The sequence below is a fragment of the Crassostrea angulata genome, chromosome 5 (assembly GCF_025612915.1).
Source record: "Crassostrea angulata isolate pt1a10 chromosome 5, ASM2561291v2, whole genome shotgun sequence".
In the NCBI taxonomy this organism is placed as follows: Eukaryota; Metazoa; Mollusca; class Bivalvia; order Ostreida; family Ostreidae; genus Magallana; species Magallana angulata.
Genome location: NC_069115.1, coordinates 20,061,751 through 20,082,064, shown reverse-complemented (window position 1 = coordinate 20,082,064; position 20,314 = coordinate 20,061,751). Strand labels below are relative to the sequence as shown.

Below are 20,314 nucleotides of genomic sequence, written 5' to 3'. Positions count from 1 at the left end.
CGTAATACTTTGTTTTTAAAGGCTGCTTATTTTCACCGTGATTTATTTTTATTAGTGTCTTACCTACTAACAGAAAAAAGTCATTGTTTGTAAGGAGGTAATTGAGTAGGTAGCAAGTTTGGGATAATTTTGATAGATATTAAACAAAAACTTAAGTAGAATTTCATGGGGAGTGGTGTAAATTCGTGGACAAAGGGAAAAAGCCACGAACAATGAAAATTCGATAAAAGTCGTTTTAGAGACCGTTGTGTGATTTTTTATTTGACAGAATGCTTAATCCTGTGTATTTTTCAAATATATCTGCATTTATAATATTTTTCCAAAAGGATTATAAATCTATCGTGTTACGTGTATTATCTAATAGTTTGATTAAACGATAAAGTCAGTTAATAATTTTCATATAAATTTTTTTGGATGTTGTCTGTTGACTTAAGCACTTTGCCTAAAACCGGTATGCTTGCATCAAGATTTGACATTGATTTGCATTACTATGTTATTCAATTCTCTTTCGAGTCTTTTTTTGCAATGAGAAATTGAACACGTAATGATAAGAACATGTTTTCATAAGCACGCTGGCAACTAGCCAATTTAAAGAGCAATTACAATCTACGTATATATTTGCAAAATATTTTCCCTTATATGTAGATCGTTCATTCCTGTGTGGATATTTTTACTGATCAAAACGCCACATTAATGACGTCAACTATTTTACATATGTACGTAAGAACAAGGCAGATTTACTGATTTCCAAAAAATTTTCTTTCTACTCGTAGATGTAAGAAATGCAATCAGTTGCCGTATTAAGCATAGGCAGGTGATCAAATCTCATAAAAACATGTTCTGTCTTCGAACGATGTGATCGGTTTGATATACATGGTACACATAACCAAGCAATTTTGCCATACAAAGAATGGAGAAGGATTATTTCATTCCGAAGTTAAGAAGGCTTGATGGTCGGGGTCATTTTTGGACAATATTGATCTCCTTTATGCGAAGAGCTCTATATATCAATATAGGAAAATACCCAAATTTTGAAGGTTAACTATTTGGACTTTTTTTTAAACCTATCAATAATTAATGGCTTAACAAATCATATCTTGTAATTTAAGATAGATCTGATGGCTTATTTGTTGAACACCAAGCATCCATAAGTGCAAACCTTTCTACAAAGGCCACGTATTATTTTATTATATACACTTCTTTCTCCAGGACAATAATAACGAATTCTCCCATTGAGTATTCCTCACTTATTTCAATCAAATGTGAATATTTAATTTAAAAAAGCATACAACAAAGTACATACTATTGCCTGATATGTAATTGTATTAGAATTTAACTGTATTACGTTTTTTGTTTACAATTGGTTAATTATACACTGGAACCCTATTAAGCTGATACCTCTGCGGCTCCGTGTGTTACTTGTATCGTCTACAATTCTTAAGATAAAATTTAGTAAATGGTATTTGTCTGGGGATACATACATCTTCATGATATCAATTCTCTTCTATGTGACGACTTTGACAGCAACTTTTCTGATCTGTTTAGTACATCTGTTGAGATATTCAAAGCACCGGCCAGACCTTCTATTTCTGTTTGTTCTCCTGCAAATGCATTGATTTCTTATTAATGTAACAGTTGCTATGCTGTGTTTGTTTCGAAATCCTTAAAAACGATCTTTAATACAATTTTCGGTACATCCTTGAAAATAATGTTAATATTTTTCGCATCGTCATCATCATCGCTTAGTTGTTATTCATATATTTGTAGCACCTAAATATCAATGTATATTATCTGCATCTTCTTAGAGTTCAGGCAACTGTCTTCATACACCAATTATTCTATTTTTTCATTATCCCAACTAAATCTATTAACGGTGTGATTTGCTATAACTCTACCGCACAAGTATTTAAATTGTTAAGTATGTTAAACTTTGTACATTAAAAAAATATCGACTAAAGTTTCTGCACACTTATCCTTTATATTCAGTCAACACATACATGTATGTGATTAAGCGTAAAAACTATAAACACTGCACCAAATAGTAATGTCGGTACAAAGATGGCGTTTTGCACTGTCTCAAGTAAGGTGAAGTTTCAAATAAAATCAGATATGCAATATGACAGTCCATTAATTGCTTATAGAATGTGCAACAAATAATACTTAGGCGATCTGGTTTATAATAAGGCGTATACTATCCCAAGTTATGATACACGACGTATTAAATAAATGAAAGAAAATTTACATCTCTACAACTAAAACTAGAAAATAAAGTTTTAATTGTACACAATCTAAATGTAACGTCCAACGAATTAAACAGTTTTGAATGCTTGCGTAGGCAAGCCATCTCGTAGATATTTTTTTTCCGCCCATAAGATGTTTCAACTTGGAATTTATCATTTGATCATACCTGATATATCATGTACATGTACAGTATATTTAGCATTATTTGACTTCAAAACACCAATCAAGAACTTGTCTGATTTTCCGAGCAAAACAAAATTGGGATTATCTCCAATGATACATGTAAATCAACTTACAGTGCTTAATTTGAATTTTCTTTCCAGTTAAAAAGCGGCAGAGTGTTTTACTTATCTCTAAGAACCATTTTAGCAAGACCCTGGACTTTGAGGAGGACGTAGCTATCTATTTCTTGCGTCAAAACAATTTAAAAATGACGCGGTTTCAAGCGAAATATATACCGATTGCGTAATCTTATCTCAATGACAGACACATCTTGTTGATTTTATAGAGCCATAACTAAGTGCCTTACAATGAAATAGACAGGCCTACGTCGCATTGCTGTTTAACGCATCTTCCCAAAGTCCAAGCTCTTGTTAAAATGGTTCTAATTGAGGTCTAAGCAAACCGAGATTCATCATCGGCCATATTTTCTTGAAATTGTAGTCGTGCACCCAGAGATATTAGCAAGTAAGGGGCCAAGAAAAGCTTTTTAAACCTGTCATATCATAAATATAGGTGTCAAAAATTTATATAAATATAAATATTTTCATTTTTTAAATTATGATTACCTTTTCTCTTTAATCATGAAATAAAAAAGTAGTTAGAGCATCAACATTTTCATTCCTAAACACTTATTACGTTGATCCAAGAGGAACAATTGGTATATTTTGTGAAATCTATATCTTTATATGCTAATTAGCCATGTGCTTGCTCTCGATGTAGGGCTTGAGCACGGTAAGCATACATTTTAAAAAACTGTTAAGAGAGTTATTCTTACAAAATAAATCAATGGCAACTAAACAGATCTTTAAACGTGTGAGGGAGAATCTTCAACATTTTAAGTATTTTGAACGATGTTTGAAAAGGAAGCTAAAATGAATTAACTTTTTAAGGATTCATAAATATTAACATACAACGACATTCAACTTCGCAGGAAATCTTGGTTTGACGATGTATCTGACATTAATTTGCGTTTAACTTAGTATTATGTTATTTATGAGGAACCTTCTAGATTCTTTTTGCAATGAGAAACTAAAGACATGGTGTCAAGATCACGGTTTTTTTGGGTACACCAGCAAACAACTCTGCATATATTTTCCCTGAAGAGCATTGTTGAAAAAAACATCGTTCATTCCTACACGTTCGTTAAGTTTTTCACCGATCAAATAGTTATTTAAGTAATGACGCTACATATTTATTGCACGAGCGAAGCGTATGCTAAATGCTTTACCAGGTGAATGGATATTACATGTATTTAGGTTAACACCGGTATGAAATATGACAGTGTGATGAATTATTCTTATTCGAAGATGAGATTACGTATTCTAAATATTATTCATTAAAGTGGTCTTTTAAATTCCGTAAAAAATAAAATAGAAAAAAATCGTTAGATAAGATGAACAAATGGATTGATACCGAAAGTTACGAATACAGATTAAGTACCTTGCAATTATTATGAAAGTTATGTACAAAATGTCAAACCGAGCAATCGTTAACGTGAAAAATTTTGTTTCAATCTTTGTAAACTTTGTATTGTTTTTTATGTATAGTTTAAAGTTGAATGTGTTTGCAATTTGGGATTTTTTGATTGCAAAGATAAATTAAGAATTCTCTTAGGTATTCATCTGAGCTACATAAAGTTGCGACTTAATTGCGAATATATGACATATAACTGTTTTTGTTGAATCATTAGAATTCGTAGTGGCTCAATTTTGGTAGCATTCGTGGGTAGCCGCCCCCAAAAGAATCCACCTCCAAATGCACTGAATTCGCAGATATTCCGTGAATATAATTTGCTTAAATTAAATATGCAATCTAAAACCAATGTTAATATGTCTTCTTTAACCAGATTCTATATCATATTGAACATTAATTGACATCTTTATGACTTTGTTTTAAATATGCCAAAAAAGAAGAAAATGAAAGTAAAGGTATTAATCTAGTTGATTCCAGTGTTAAACGATCTGTTTACGATTTGTTTACAATTCGTTTTGACAACTGACCTATTCATGTGAGAATGTAGAACGTTTCAGGGGATGCCGCAATGAACAACATAACAAATATATTTTCAGATGCGATACGCATTTGTAGCAAACAACTTATCACTACACTTTGCGAAGATTCTTATTTCTGTTGTTTGTGAACCATTGAACTTGATTATAATATTATGTTCACTTACAGAAACATCTTTTTTTTCTAGTCAAATATCAGACATTTAAAAAAGAGTTCCATTTTTTGTATTTAAAAATGGTGGCAAAATATATTTATAATTAATATGCAATTCCGTCGATGCAATATGCTAACATAAAAATGTAACTATCTAGTATTGACTTTAACTATCTAGTATTGACTTTAACTATCTAGTATTGACTTTAACTATCTAGTATTGACTTTAACTATCTAGTATTGATTTTCAATATCAGAATCAGTTTCTATGTCTTCCCAACGTAATTATACTTTAATAACCTAAAACTGTTATTGATTACAGATAATGGAAATCAAAAGAGACTGGACAGTTAATAAACTTACCATCAGATCTACATAAAATTTTAAGATATGATTTGTTTAGTTATAAACTATTAGTTTGTAAAGAAAACAATCCATATTTTAGCTTTTAAACTTTAGTTAGATATTTTCCTATATTTTATACTTTTATGCAGAGCACCTTCTTCGAATTCAAAGTGAGATCAATGCAGTCTAAAAATGACCACGCCCATCGGTCCCTCTTATCAAACAGTAAACAATCTTTCCATTATACTCACAATGTACGTTAAGTGAGATGCAGGTGTTCACATTGGCTGTGCTACACTTCCATAGTTATAGAGCAATGAAAAACGCCTGACATAAAAATGTGCGGCCAAAAATATTTCGGTGTTTTAAATGAACTATCCAAAAGTTCAAGCATTTCCTATGATTTGTTCTGTCAGGACCTTAACTCTTGCTTATTTACATTAATTCAAACACATTTCAGAAAAATCCCCAAAATTATCCATTTGGGGGAAAATCTTGCAAAATACATCCATGGTCTTGAAGTACAAAATATATCAAATATTACTGCTATTTACATTTGAGAGCTTTGTGCAGGTGTAAAAGCATTATATCATGATAAGCAAAAATATATTTTCCTTATCAATGGCATTTTCGTTAAAAAATTATAACGTTACAATATAGGTCATCTGTCGTCTGAAATTTTTCTCCCTCGGTGAAAATGAGTTCGGTGAACATGCATCATATATCACTGACAGTCGACAATCCTAATCTTTAGACCAGCGGATGTGAAAAACGCACGAATTCAGCTTGGATTAATATTGCAATGACCCAATTAACGAATTTGGAAGGAAGGGGATTTTTCAATTACGCAACCAGCCCTATTTCTTTGCTTAAGGCCGCCTTCTGAATGAACGACAAAACAAAAGGGCATTCTGGTGTATTACGCGCGGCATAACAAGGATAATGGGGAACATAAATGCAAATCAATTATGCAGGGAATGGGCTGTATATAAAACGGAGATAAACAGATTTTTCAAATCATTGCATTTAGCAGAATGAAGTCAACACATCTGGTTTTAGTAGCCTGTATTCTTTTTTCACGTAAGGATTTTTCAAAATTTTATTTTACTTTTTTACATGCTTTCTCAAAATATCATATTTACAATGTGTAGAAATGAGAATCTGCTATAATTATAAAATGCTATATAAGTTTATCTATACTGTTAAAGTGTATGCAATTGTCCTTATATGGCTTATCATTTTAGAAAAAAAAATACTCTACATTGCTTTTGTCATAATATGTAGATATGAACATAAATTTGATAAGCTTTATAAAATAAAATGTACTTTACAATAATTTGCATTTTAAACCATTTTTTTAATAAAGAAAAACGATAATTAAAATCTTTTTAATGACATCCAATAAACTTCATGCTGGGATATCAACTATTTTAAGGAATTAAACATTTTATGTACATTTAAATTGAGAAAGAATGACACCATTCTTTAGTGAAACAAAGACAAATGCTTTTTTTTTTTTATAGTTCTACAGCCGTGCTCATCGAGGTCTTTACTTCCCTCTAACTTTGATAATCGGGAGAAATTTATCTGTCCGAACATCGACAATCCCCACTGTACGCCAGACAGGACAAAACGATACAGAAATGCATGTGAAGCCTGGAAAGCGTATGTAAAACTTTCATCAACGAAAAAGTTATATTCTGACATTAGTATTTAAATTTTTTAGGGAGTTAAATGGTCACCAAATTTTCTATTAGATTTCCCCTAAAATTTGAAATATGGTACTAAAATGTTTAGCCATTAACTGCCATTTAACAACGAAAAATTCCAAGTCTTTTCGGTTTAAAATCTAAATGTTTTTCTCTATCTTTCTTTACTAATCTTCTCCTTAATTAAGGAGGTTGATATAGTTTAAGAACAGCCACGACCTTCGAACGCTCTTAAGAATTATCGTTTTGTGCAGCCACATGCATATGTCTCAAATTTGCGAATTAAATTAAGATGTTTCTAGAATGTTTATTAACCTCGTTACGTTTAGCGTATTAAAAAATATTCTTGTCTACGTCAGAGGAAGTATTTTTTAAATTAAATAAATAATAGCATTGTCATTAATCTTTAAAACCAGATGAACAATATTATTGTATATATGTCTTGTTATTCTTTTTTTTCATTTTTCTTAGGTACGAAGAAAATGTCGTCACGTGCTAAAGACCATAATGGTATGTAATTTTATTAATTTTATTCAACGCAAGGCTTTGAACTTGTTGTTAAAGTACAGACGTTTCTAAGTGCATAAATATACAGTTATCATCCTAAGTAATGACATTTAATAACTGTTCCCTTGTTGCCTGCGTATGTTTTTGACCTTGATGAAATTAATCATTTTCCATCTATTTTATTTTTTCAGAATACCCACAGATATTATTTCAATCAATCAAAGAAAATCCATATTGAATATCAATGTACTCTTTTCAATGTTGTTGTACTTTGTTATTTTTTTTTTATTTCACACTTGTTTTAATTTATTAAACTTTTTACAATAATGAAAATATTGTTTTGTCCTCTAAATACAAATAATGACCTTTTAAGCATACGTTTATTTGCATACGTTTTACGTTTTATTTGGCATAAAAATTAATCCTTATCTTGTTAATAATTTTCAAGGCATGGCCACGTAAATTTCAGTTTAAACTTTAAAGGGACATAAACACAATTTTGACCGAGTTTATTTTTCTAATTGTTTATGTGATAAACCGAAATTTGAGAGACAAGCTCAAGATACAAACCTAACAATTTTTTGTTATGTAAACAAAGCCGTGTCTTGATTTTGTTTACAGTGGTTCAATTAACAGTTAAAAATTCTTTTTTAATTTGATTTTCTAAACAAAAAGTCCCAACTTTGTCACATTTATTTTAAATCTAAACCTGAAGTTTTCTTTTCAACATTCAAAATGTAAGCAAAAACATTACCTTAGCTTTATATGTATTTACAAAATGACGACTTGTGAGCTCTGTATCTCGCCCATAAATCGACAGCTGAAATTTTGCTTAACTATTAGAAATGCCTTAATGAAGCATTGTAAACATTAAAACCGGGAAATAAATTTTGAAAATCCTGACCATGCCCTTTTAAGAACGTGAATTCTTTTTGTTTCCTCTTTTATTATTGTAACGTATCAAGTGTGTCCTTTTCATATCTTTCTCGGGCAAAATTTACGACAATAATTAGTTTTAACGACAGGAAACATCCTTGTTGATTTCTGTGCACTTTGGATCATCCATCGGTTCACAAATACCTAAAACAGAAGATAAGAGAAACACCTGATATATAAACCGCACCTCCCGACATTATATAAATAGAAGGCCCGTGGCTATGTGAAAGTAGCGCAATGAAATATTTGGAATGGTGGAAAGGGATAAATGGGAGGGACATAAACTATAAATAAATAAATAAATAAATAAATAAATAAATAAATAAATAAAAAGATAATTAAATAAATAAATAAAAAGATAAATAAATAGATAAATAAAAAGATAAATAAATAAATAAATAAATAAACAAAGTAACTACATGTATATGTATAATAAATGTGAATCAAAACGAAGTTTGTATTTGATATACGGAAGGGAATATCATCATAATGTCAACAAAACATAAAAAAAAAATAAAGTAACTTTATGAACAACTTAATGAAAATATCACTAAAACAGTTTTTCTTGAAAAGTACATTTTACGATGAACGTTGTACATATACAAAGACAATGGGTGTAATTTGCAATAACAGCATATACAAACGTGCTTGAAAAAGCAATTATAAAATTTATCAAGTTCTACTTCACACCTATCCCTTTCCAAAAAAAGGAAAAAAAACCACCAAAATATCAAAGGAAACTTAATATGACTGTTGCATCAAATAGGTCTTAAACGTTTAACGCAATGTACGTAAAGTAGTAGACCAGTTTAAGCTATTTCACTACTCAAATCTAGTTAAACAGTAAACTGCGTTTGGCATTTTTAGAAAATCAATGTTGCTGACTTATTGTCTAAGTAAAATATACCAGGATGTCCTGTTGCGTCCCCCATTGGTGGTTGTCCTTCAAACCAAGTACAATTGAAATCTCCAAGTTCAAGTCCGTTGATTTTCCCGTCTGAATCCGAATCTGTCATGCAGAGCTCCTGTGTCCAAGTTCCGTTAGCATCCAAAAAATCCTAAATAAACAAAACAAGTAATGTTTTTTAATGAAACAAACATACCAGTTACAAATAATCAAATGAGCAAGATATTTGGTGAACGTTATTAAATCAATTTATGTTTCTTAATTTAGAAGCTACAAAGTAGTTTTGCTGACCTTACCGAACGGATTTAAAGCACCTCCTCCAATCTCTATGTTGTGTCCAACACCGTTCCATAGTCCCCCTACGTTAAAACAAGGATTGGGAACGTTTAATCCATTTGGGATTTTTAACCGGTAGCCAGGATGACCGAATCCAGAGGGACATATCATTACAATCACAAAAAGAACACCTGTGAAAATTTTTCCTTGTTCCTCCATTTTGATTAGATAAAGTCTCTTTCGCCTCTGTATACATGTATGTTATCAGCTGGAAGACAGTGTTCATTGGGTTCAATAAAATGACCACCTGTATGACCTTGGCGTATCATACAGGTAATAATTATTGTATGGCATGCCTTGGGCATGTCCTTTCACGAAAAAAAAAAATGGATTTTGTCGGCTAGAAAAAAATATTATTATACCTCAATATGATAATTCTATGTAACATGACAGCTGATTGGTTCTAGAAAATCACATGCCAGCTAGGGCAATAAAACTTCATATTTCCTTGCCATTGTTCTATTTTTCATCATATTACACCCCCTCAAACTTTCATTTCATGCTTATGAAAAATTCTGAGGATGTGCATACGATGTAGATAAATGATTAATTTTGTAAAAAGAACATCGTTTTAAATCCACTTATTAAATATTTGGGAAATATGAAGATTTATGCCCCCCCCCCACACACACACAATCATATATGATTTTTCATGTGGGAATAATATCCTCATTTTTCCCTAACACACATGCAATATATTTATAATTATTACAAAAACACGAAAACTACCATCCCCACCCGCCTACCACCACTCTGGCGCTAAACGATATATCATTCATAAGGAAACTCTAACTATTTTTAACATTATTCAGAATACATGTACTCCATAAAAATATCATACATATAATATATACCGGTCACTTTTATCGCTCCATGCTTATCTTTCTGTATGCATTTCGATTTTTGTACGATTACTTCTGCCCGTAAAAAGTTAAAACTTATCATTCAGTGTGAAAAAGTATAATACAGTGTATGACAGTGTGACAATGAATATTATTATATTTTTTCATGTTAAATACTAAAATCTTATTGGTTAAGACGCGGTTTTTAATCCGTTCAATTACCATCAGCGTTTATAACACACCTAGCAACGGATAACACAAAGAATTGTCACATGCGCCTGGATCATGCGCATACGGTTCGTTGTAGAACTCACGTCATTCTTACATAAAAGCAGTGCATCATGCAACATAGAATTTTAATGGTAATATTTTATTTCCGCTGGAAATTAATCCCTTAATTATCATAACGCGGGTAGGTTAAGGCAACTCCGAGTTTAATGACTGTCAAAATTATGATCAATTTAAAAACTGTTTATTATTATTATGAAAACAGTGCTGAATAGTAATACCAAGTGAATCTGTTCACCAGGATATTATTTTTCTACTTCGGAATCGACTCGATCTTTGAAGCTGTCGTGCCATGGTATCACATGACAGTAAAAAATAGATCACTTTTTTACTTAACAAAAAATCACAACGTGTAACACTACCCCGAAGTTCATATGTATGTTTGCTACGATAATTCGATCGGCAATTCGTTCAAGTTTATTAGTTTTAGTGTAAGAATCCTATTGTTAATCGCATAAACTAGATATTGTCAATATTTATCGAAAACCCTCTCAACCTCTTTATTTCCACTGAAAATACTACGTATTTCTCATTTACAACAACGAAGCACAGGATTCTTGCAGCACTTTAAGTAGTTAAGGGCATATGCTGTTGATATTTACCAAAGTCATCTTTCATAATAGCCGGGGTAGTGTTACACTTTTGCCTTTCTTTGTACACATTGACAGAGGAAAGGATGGTCAAGCCATATAAATGTCTGTCTGCCTATTATATCCTAACTGACACTTATCTAAATCTTAGGTGTCTGTATTAGATAAGTCTTACATCGGCATTGTTAAAACTGCATTCCGATGATTTGTCTCTCGACATGATCTTCTCTATTACGCAGTAATAATAATAAAAGTAAAAACACTGACCCCCCCCCCCCCCCCCCATTATCTTAGATTTTTTTAAGTATGCTTTGTCTACAGATTTTAATGATATACATCTCAAGAAATAATTGATACAAAAACTTTGCAGAGTGGGATACCTTCATGTTTTTTTGATCGATGTATCTAAGGAAAAATTGACCTGAAAATTGCACCAATGCGCTACAATCAATAGACAAAATGTTTCATTCATTTCTTATCATTGAATAAAACATTTTCAAATCGTGTTTTTTTTAAAACTCTCGTTCTATAAATAGGAATTAGCGTTATTCAGAACAGTAGATAAAAGTAGATCAGGCAAAATTGTATTGATGCAGGAATGAAAGAAAATTTTCGACTTATCAGAGGTGCCAGTATCTCGTCAAACTGACAAATATTTAATGATTGACACAAGACACATTATCATTCACGATACCCCTACGTTTGCATGTTTAAAGCTGCTTGGTCCGATTATTTTGTTATTACAGTATCAATTCTTTTTCCCATACAAACCAATTATCTTAGAAAGTTATGGACTTTCTCCTATTTACACGAGCAGAATCAGTCTCCTTTCAAAGTTAGAAATATTCAAAGTAAATACAAATGTAAAAATAATTTCTTATTTGGCAAACGAAAAAACAAACCAAAGAGCATCACGGGAATTTTTAGAAAAGGAAACCGTTGGGTTTCGTCCCCCGAATGATTGGGGTTATTCAACCCGCGTGCTATGCATCGATTGTAAAGAAAGGAAACTTCAGAAATATTAGCGTACAAAACGTACACATGTTTATTTGTAATTTGTCTGATTATTTGGACCTTTATTTAATGCGATGTCAAAGTCGTAATACAACCATACCCGTCTCGTCGTCAGGAGTGAAATTTAATATGAGCCGAAATAACGCGGTACCCTTATCTGTCGTTTTTTTGTTAGCAAATTTTGTACGTATTTTTCTTCATTGAAATTTAGCTTAATTGAGTAGAAAAAACTACTGCAATGTCTATTATTATACATATAGTAAACATGACCATCGTTTAAAAGCGTGCATAAAATTTGATATAAAATCGGACCAAGCAGCTTTAAATCGGATACCTTTCACTCGAAATAAACAGCTTTTCGGGGAGAACACATATACGATAGTGTCAGGGAAGTTATACCTATGCTCACACGCTTGTGTTTTGCATCATTTGTTCGTACTTGTATATGGGACAAATGTACGCTTTACTTAATACAATTACACATTTCCTTAATGGAACTAATATGAAAATATAACAATATTGTAAGCTTTGACCCTCCAATCACTTTTGTACAATGGTCTGAAACTAATAAGAAAAAGAAATACAAGTGTATAATTAACTTTGAAATGAATTTATTTACATTTAAAGACAATATAAGACAACCACATCAACATATTTTTTCTGAATATCATTATACAATAACCAGTTTGTAATTAGTCATTTTTAAGTCATCTGAAAGTCTTGATCTGTTGGATAGTTGGTTTTCAAATTCTTTGATTGAAAAAAAAAATCCGTCTCCTTCCATACTGGTCCAACAACGGGATATTCCGATAATATTCCTTAACCTTGATAGGCGTTCAAAAGTTTAAAAACATTAGCACATCAGAAAATTGACTGCAAAAATCGTCAAATTACAAAACATTTGTCTCAATCCATAAAGGAAGACACATATCGATAATGTTACTCAACAATGATCTGCATCCAAATCCAATTTCATTTTAACGATTAACAGTCAGGTTTACATTTCTGCTCAGTCCTTTATTCTTCTTTAGTTGCAATGTCGAGAAGATTTCATGCAGCACCATATCTGGAAATGGACAAATTTCCAATTTCAGTCCAGTCGACGGCTCCAAGGACACTGAACAAATATCTTCCAAACTTCTGGCGCTGTTCATTTCTGAAAACAGAGAGGATCCATTAGGTAATACAATTGCCATAGTTGCTTGAAGGATGTGTAAAGTCATTGTGAAGCCTTCTTATATATAACTATTGTTCATAAACAAATTGTGCGATGCTGAGACGGGATTCGTTTACATCTGCAACTTTACCACCTTCTTGTTTACACGTACACGTATTTGCATTTCCTAAGATCAGAAGTGGAAATAATATCATTCTCCATGTAGAATTAATTTCTCACTTTAACCACGCTAACCAAACTACTTAAAAGGTGTCAAACCTCACTACGTTATTCGAACTGTCCGTACATCTATGACTAAGCGTGGCCACCGAAATTTTATTCTGACGAAGGATTGATCTTTAAAGGTATTCTGGTAAAATATTTTAATCATTTAGTGTTCATTTGTTACAATAAATAAGTAGGAGTATAATGATTTTTTACAAAGAAAACTATAAGCACATAATTATAATATTTATGATTTATACAAGTGACTACAGGTAATAAAGTATTGAAAAGTAGTCATATGTAACAATTTTCATTTATATTTGTATTGTTTCTCGTAACATTGAAAAAAAAGTCTCGTCAAAACATATTGGATATTGTTTTTAATGCCGATAATTCAATCAAATAATCAGTTAAATGTGTTATAGCTATGTACACTAAAATTAGTGTCAATTGTAAATGATGATAGTGAATTATATCTCGTTACAAATATAACAGACCGATTTTTATTTATTTTTTCCTTGCCACGAAATGCCTGATCATGATAAAGGATATTGATTTTGATGAAAAGAAAGAGTAAAAAAGAAATTTTTGCGAATGCCCAAGGAATTAGATGGTTTTTATTGTTTGCTTATTTAATGTCCGTCAGAATTTTATGTATTGTTAAGAGTTGTAGATTTGAAATATATTCATGCACTATGAGTGTAATACTTTTGTCATTCAGAATACCCTTCCCTTTGCATGCTTTAATAGAACACCATTCACACAAATCAAAATGTCCTTTAGGAAAGCAGATAATTCATTGTTCCATAGAAGCAATTGTTAAGTTTGAACACTCAAAATGGCGTTGAGTCTCAACCCTCCCACATTGGTACATGTATAATAGTCTAGGAATAGTTGTTAATGCAGTGGGATGTTTTAAATAGATTGTTACTTTCCTGGCAAGATATTAAATTTTTGCTGGTATGTAATTGATATCTTTGTTACGCAATCACATTAAGAATTGTAAATTAGAGCATAAAGGATACTTTTATTTGTTATCCAACACAGTCATTATAAATTGTCGCAAATGTAAGTATGTGTAACTTGAACAATACAGTGAAGATATTTTGCTTGCAATACTAAACACAGACAAAAAAAAAGAAAAATAATGTATATATTCAACACCTTGATATGTATTTATTTCATATTTCAACAGAACATTTAAAGACAATAAAAGACAATTACATAATAAAAGACAATTTTCTAAAAATCATAACACAACAATCATTTTTAAAAAAATTATCTGAAAATTCCTAGTATGTCGTAGACTTTGATTCCAAATTCTTTGAGATATCAAAAATGTACCCATCCAAGCAAGGGAAAACTGACATTTCCGTTAACTCTGATATGCATTCGATCCATGGATTGAAGATTATCATGCTACTTTTTACAATTCTTTTAAACAAATGACAGTCTGGTTTAGTTCTCTGCTCACTAAGAGTCTATTATTGTTCTTTAAGTGCAGTGTCGAGAAGATTTCATGCAGTACCATATCTGGAAATAGACAAATTTTGAATTTCGGTGCAGTCGGAACCAAAGGCACTGAACAAAAAAATCGTGGAACTCCTAACGCCGCTAATTCCTGAAAACTGAGAGAACTCTCTAGGTAGCACAATTGTTATTGTTGCCTTAAAGACATGTTAAGTCACTGCAAAGCCTCCCAGAGAATAAAGAATATTGTTATTTATGAAGGAAGAGTAAAGCCAACTCTTTGCGCATGCCCACGGGAATTTAGATGGTCGTTTTGGTTTGTTAAATTACATATCCGTCACGATTTTTTACATTCTTTTGAGTTGTTGATTTGAAATATTTTCATGCATTATGAGTGTAAAAGGTTGTTCAGGATACCCTTTTCCTTTGCATGCTTTAAGGAAGGAATCTTCTCGTAATTAGACATACTTCTTATAATAAGAAGTTCATGAAATTTTGACACAGTCAAACAGATCATATCACCAAATGAATCTATCAGTTTAATCAAATTTGATTATCTTGTTTTTGCATAAAGGTCTGATTAAAGTCACTAATTTTCCCTCAACTTTAAGGATGATAAAAATGTATTTATATGCACTTATGTAGACATCTGCTTAAGATATAAGATTTTTATACTTTAATGAAATGAAAGAATATCAGAATGTCTTTCAATTTATACAACTAAATTGGACAAAAAATGTTTTAACTTAAATTGATACTGCGAAGCCCGCATTTCCGCTAATTTTCTCAAATTTTGATGATATTTTGATTATACTACCAATATTAAATATTTCGTTTCTGATTTTCACATATTATGAAGACTTTAAATAAAGATATAAATTTATAGAAAAATTAATATATTGATCATTTAATAAGAGAAAAAACCGGTTATAGCGATTTTTGCACACACATTTATATTTAGAATGAGATTGTAAAGAAGCTATGAAAATACAAATCATATTTTATAAACATATTCTTAAACCCAATAATCGTATCATCAGTTCACATTAGTTGAGCAAATCCAACATTAATGTTATTGATTTAAAAATACCAAATAAACTCAAGAATCTACAGCAATTCTGAACTGCAAAAACATGTGATATTTTCTTACAAAAATGTTCCGCCAAAAATATAGTCCTTGTTTAACTTAAATTATCATTTCTATGTGATTGTAAGAAAAGAAAGAAAATATTGTAAGTTTAATTCCCGTTCATCTTGATTTAATGATTTTTATCAGATTTACTTTTGGCATGTCGAAGACCAGAAAAGACTCAATCCTTATCAGGATAACACTTACACGACATAAAATGTCCTTTGGGAAAACATACCGGTATGTCATTGTTCCAGTCGAGTTGTCCAATTAATTTTGGGTTGTTTTTTTTTGCGGAAAAAGTACTTTAACAAAACTCTATATTTTTTAACCATATGTAATGTGCACCAACTCCAGTTTATTTGTAATGTTTCAAGAACATCGACGATCTTGTTCGTTTTAGGGACCATTTCAAATAACAGGTACATTTACTATAGGTATATATGGGACATTGTCATTTTCTGCAATTCGAATAAGATTAACAAAATACTACTACAGTAGCTTTTTGTCGAATTGTAATATGTGATTTGTAATACCCTTTTCTACTTTTTTATGTAAATTATACTAAATTCTACCGATTTGTTTCAGTGGGGGTCATCTCAAAATATTAAAATGCCCCAAATTTGCTACATGTATATATTTGGAAGATTACAAATGTAGATTTTTAAAAATAAATTCATTCAAAAAATAAGGAAAGTATCCCTGAGGTTAGCATAATTCGGTGTATATATTTTCGGCAGTGTACAATTTTCTTTTAGGTTTTTTTTCCTTTCAACGTACTCCTGTAGAGCTTCATTTTATCATAACGTCATAAAAAAAAACAATGGCAACGCTCAACTACCGTGCAACAAAACTATCGTTTAAAATATAGATTTTCTGCATTTTGTTTATTGTGTTTAATTTTACAAATAATAGGAAAAAATCAAAAAAAAGTATCAATACACTGTATTTTACTAGAATGCACAAAAACATGCGCAGTTTAAACCAAAGTCGGCCTTCTTAAACACACAAAAAAGATAGACATATATTTATTCAACTTAGAAAGGTAATTATAATTATATATTTAAACGATACATTGGAAGTCTAAGATAATAAATGCATTTGATAAGCAAATAGCATAATTTAACTATAAACTTCTACACAATCAGCTGAACTGTAATTATAATGTTATAAAATGGAATAAAGATGTTTGAAAAAACTGTATAAGCTGTGAAAAAATTGAAAATATTAAATTCAATTTATGGATGTTCTGAAACAAAAAGAAGACAAGAAAAAGTATCAGGAATACTGAAGTTGAATATAACATGGAAAACAATTGCTTTATGTTTTTTTACGAGTTTACAGACAACAAAAATTTTCAATAATGTCATATCTTTCGTAGAGTACAAAATATATAAATATGAAATGAAATGTAGACTACAAGACGAAATTCCACACGAGAATGCGCTTTGAAATACTCTGAAATCTTCTCTTTATCATTATTACTTTATTACAGTGTCCGTGAGTGCTAAAAGTGTCAAATCCAGTTACAAAATTTTGAAAAAAAATAACAAGCAGACCAACGATAATTGTATTACTATTTTTTCCTTTTCCCTATATATTTGTGGATGCATATAAATTTCAAAAAATATTTTATTTGTATATTTGTATAATATTGATACGAACATTATACCAATCACTGAATGTTATCCCCCCGTTTTTATTTTTCATTACTGTTATACTATTTACATGTATGCATATAGACCATGTGTTAATTCATATTTACGTCTATTTATGCTTTAAAAAGATACAATTATAAATAATAAAAAAATATATATTTTGTACATGAAATTTATAGATGTATTATTTATTTATACTGCTAAAAAGCACTTCTGACCCAGGGGGCCCCAGGCATCCCAGGTGATATATATATTTAGAGAGCCTCTGCGGAGGTATTATCTCGAATTAAAATGTATTTTGTTTAATAAATATTTATAAATTAAAAAAAGAAGAAAAAAGATTCGTGAATGAGAGGTACCGACCAATTCCACGAAAATTTTCGTCATACAGTTTATGTCACGTTATAGATGACTGTGTAAGCATAACATTTTATTTCATTTTTTTTTAGACAAAGATCGCTGGATTTTTTTTTATCAATTAGATATTAAAATTATTGCGGTGCTATTTTCACGTCACATTGCACGGACTGGGATAAAGTTGAAACAAGCGCAATATACAAGAGGACAAACATACGAATTTGCGAGAACACGAGTGCATGTTTCCCAGAATTCCTACTTATAATTCTAAGCATGCTTATTCCAGCAAATAAACAAACTAAGAAGCTAGCATCCGGGATTTTTTAGGATGGAAAGATTTTTTTGTTAAAAATTTACTTGTATCAAGTTTCCGGCAGATAAAATTGGATCATTATCTTTCATGCGTATGTTCCAGTTTTGAGATGTGTCTTAAAGACATTTTAATTCGCTATCAGTGATGAGCATAAATACTGTTAAACAACAAACTTAAAGATATAATGATATATAATAATGTAATTTACAAAATAAAAGAACAATGAAAAATATTATAGGTGTATTAAGTGTTTGCATGCCCCTACATTCAAAGTTATAAATAGAGCTTGAAAAACTTGCTAAAAAAGTTTTAAGGTATCTAATATAAGTTTATTTACTTAAAAGTAATCGTCTGGTCCATCTCTTGATCGAAATATGATACATAAATATGAGCTTATATCATAAAAAAACGTGTTTTAGCCAAAAATGTTATATCGGTTAAAAAAAAAAGTAAACATCCATGGCATGCTTGCTCAAACTCCATTTAAATATCATTTTATGATGTCCATAATAATTTGAACGGTTATTTGTGTGAAAAGGATGTTGACGCAAGATTATGCTCTATATTTCCTGTAATTGAATATGTAGAATAACTGATGAATGTTCATGCTTTTGATAAATTGCGGAATAAGTTCCAATAGTGTTTCATAATGGGTATATCCCTTCAATTATTTTTAGAATCGGTAGGACAACAAAGTAGTGACCTTAAGCAAAATAGTTCCTATACTTGCAGAGTGTATATACATTTATTGCGATATTTTAAATCAAAATGCTTGACACATGTCAGAAAAGAGGATTTGCAATCTTAAAAGCATGTGTCAAAATTGAATTATCATTTAAAAAAAAGAATTAAAATTGTTTGATGTACACCCTTTCCAAAATTGTGAAATTCCCTACTTTTACTTTCATTTTCAGAGTTTTTCAATACAGATACATTCTGTCGGAAAACAAATTTTACTTCACACCACGAAATTTTAACAGGAAAGAGACAATTTGACGAGCTTTCATTCAAAGAGGTCCCTCGTTGCTGAACGAAATTTAGGGCCGGAGCTATGAGCCCTAACGTTAACATTACCGCCTATGGAAAATGCATTAGTGGACTATACCTATTTTAGAAGCACGAGAAATGATTATAAAACTTCTAAATTTTTGTAACTGACATAATCAGTTTTGTGCTTTATTGAAATATCTAAGATCAATTTTTATTTGATAATTATGATATTGCTTATTTTCAAATTTGAAATAATGGGGGCAGAAATAAGACCTTATCGAATATATTCTTTGTTTGATTAAATACACATGTATATGCATCATGTATCTATGGAACAAAACGATAAGGATATCAAGAAGCAAAATGATATGAAAAATCAACAAGAAAAGCAGTCAACAATTGGACAGATAAAAGTAATATAATTGCATTTCATTCCTCTTGAATTACATGTGTACATACATATCTATTTTTAAAAGTCTGTTATTAAAATCTCTGACAACATTTGCGTGAAATTTGTTGAACAACATAATAAGCTTCTACAATAATACAAGGTGTAATAAAAACCGTTAAAATGAATTCTCAAATCTTTCAATATGATATCACTATAAATATGATAAAGATTTTTGTACAAATGAATTATTTGTTCAGGACGACAATAATGAAAAAACTGTTTCTTAATATTTTTTCACACAAAACAAATTGACTAACAGAAGAGTGACCATAATTTTCGTTGTTCTTTTTTATCAGGTTGGGGGTTGGGGTTGGTATTAGGATTAGGGTTTGGAATGGGGGATGTGGGGTCAACTTTGAAATATTCCCTGAACCAAACCATGGGGCAACATTTATAAATATTATGCAGGCTTTTTTTTTTTTTTTTTTTTTTTTTTTTTACAAAATCATATAAAGCCGCATCTTA

At 30.7% G+C, this 20,314-nt stretch overlaps 1 protein-coding gene and 1 long non-coding RNA gene across 2 annotated transcripts; one reads left to right on the top strand and one right to left on the bottom strand.

The window, feature by feature from the left end:
* Positions 1 to 5,638: 5,638 nt before the first annotated feature.
* On the top strand, positions 5,639 to 7,519 carry LOC128184723 (uncharacterized). Its single transcript, XR_008243767.1, has 4 exons — positions 5,639 to 6,051; positions 6,495 to 6,636; positions 7,152 to 7,190; positions 7,379 to 7,519. It is a non-coding gene; the product is annotated as an uncharacterized LOC128184723 (long non-coding RNA).
* Positions 7,520 to 8,113: 594 nt separating this feature from the next.
* Positions 8,114 to 9,573, bottom strand: LOC128184717 (temptin-like). Its single transcript, XM_052854295.1, has 3 exons — positions 9,322 to 9,573; positions 9,031 to 9,181; positions 8,114 to 8,267 (listed from the first exon to the last, which is right to left on the bottom strand). Exons 1-3 carry the CDS (start codon positions 9,523 to 9,525, stop codon positions 8,203 to 8,205), a joined length of 420 nt encoding a protein of 139 aa, XP_052710255.1. The 5' UTR covers positions 9,526 to 9,573; the 3' UTR covers positions 8,114 to 8,202.
* Positions 9,574 to 20,314: the final 10,741 nt, after the last annotated feature.

Coding starts and splice junctions, on each gene's coding strand:
- LOC128184717 (XM_052854295.1), bottom strand. CDS start 9,525: ATGGAGGAACAAGGAAAAATTTTCACAGGTGTTCTTTTTGTGATTGTA. Junction 9,182..9,321: donor CTTTAAATCCGTTCGGTAAG/GTCAGCAAAACT, acceptor TTGTTTATTTAG/GATTTTTTGGATGCTAACGG. Junction 8,268..9,030: donor GGACGCAACAGGACATCCTG/GTATATTTTACT, acceptor CTTCTGTTTTAG/GTATTTGTGAACCGATGGAT.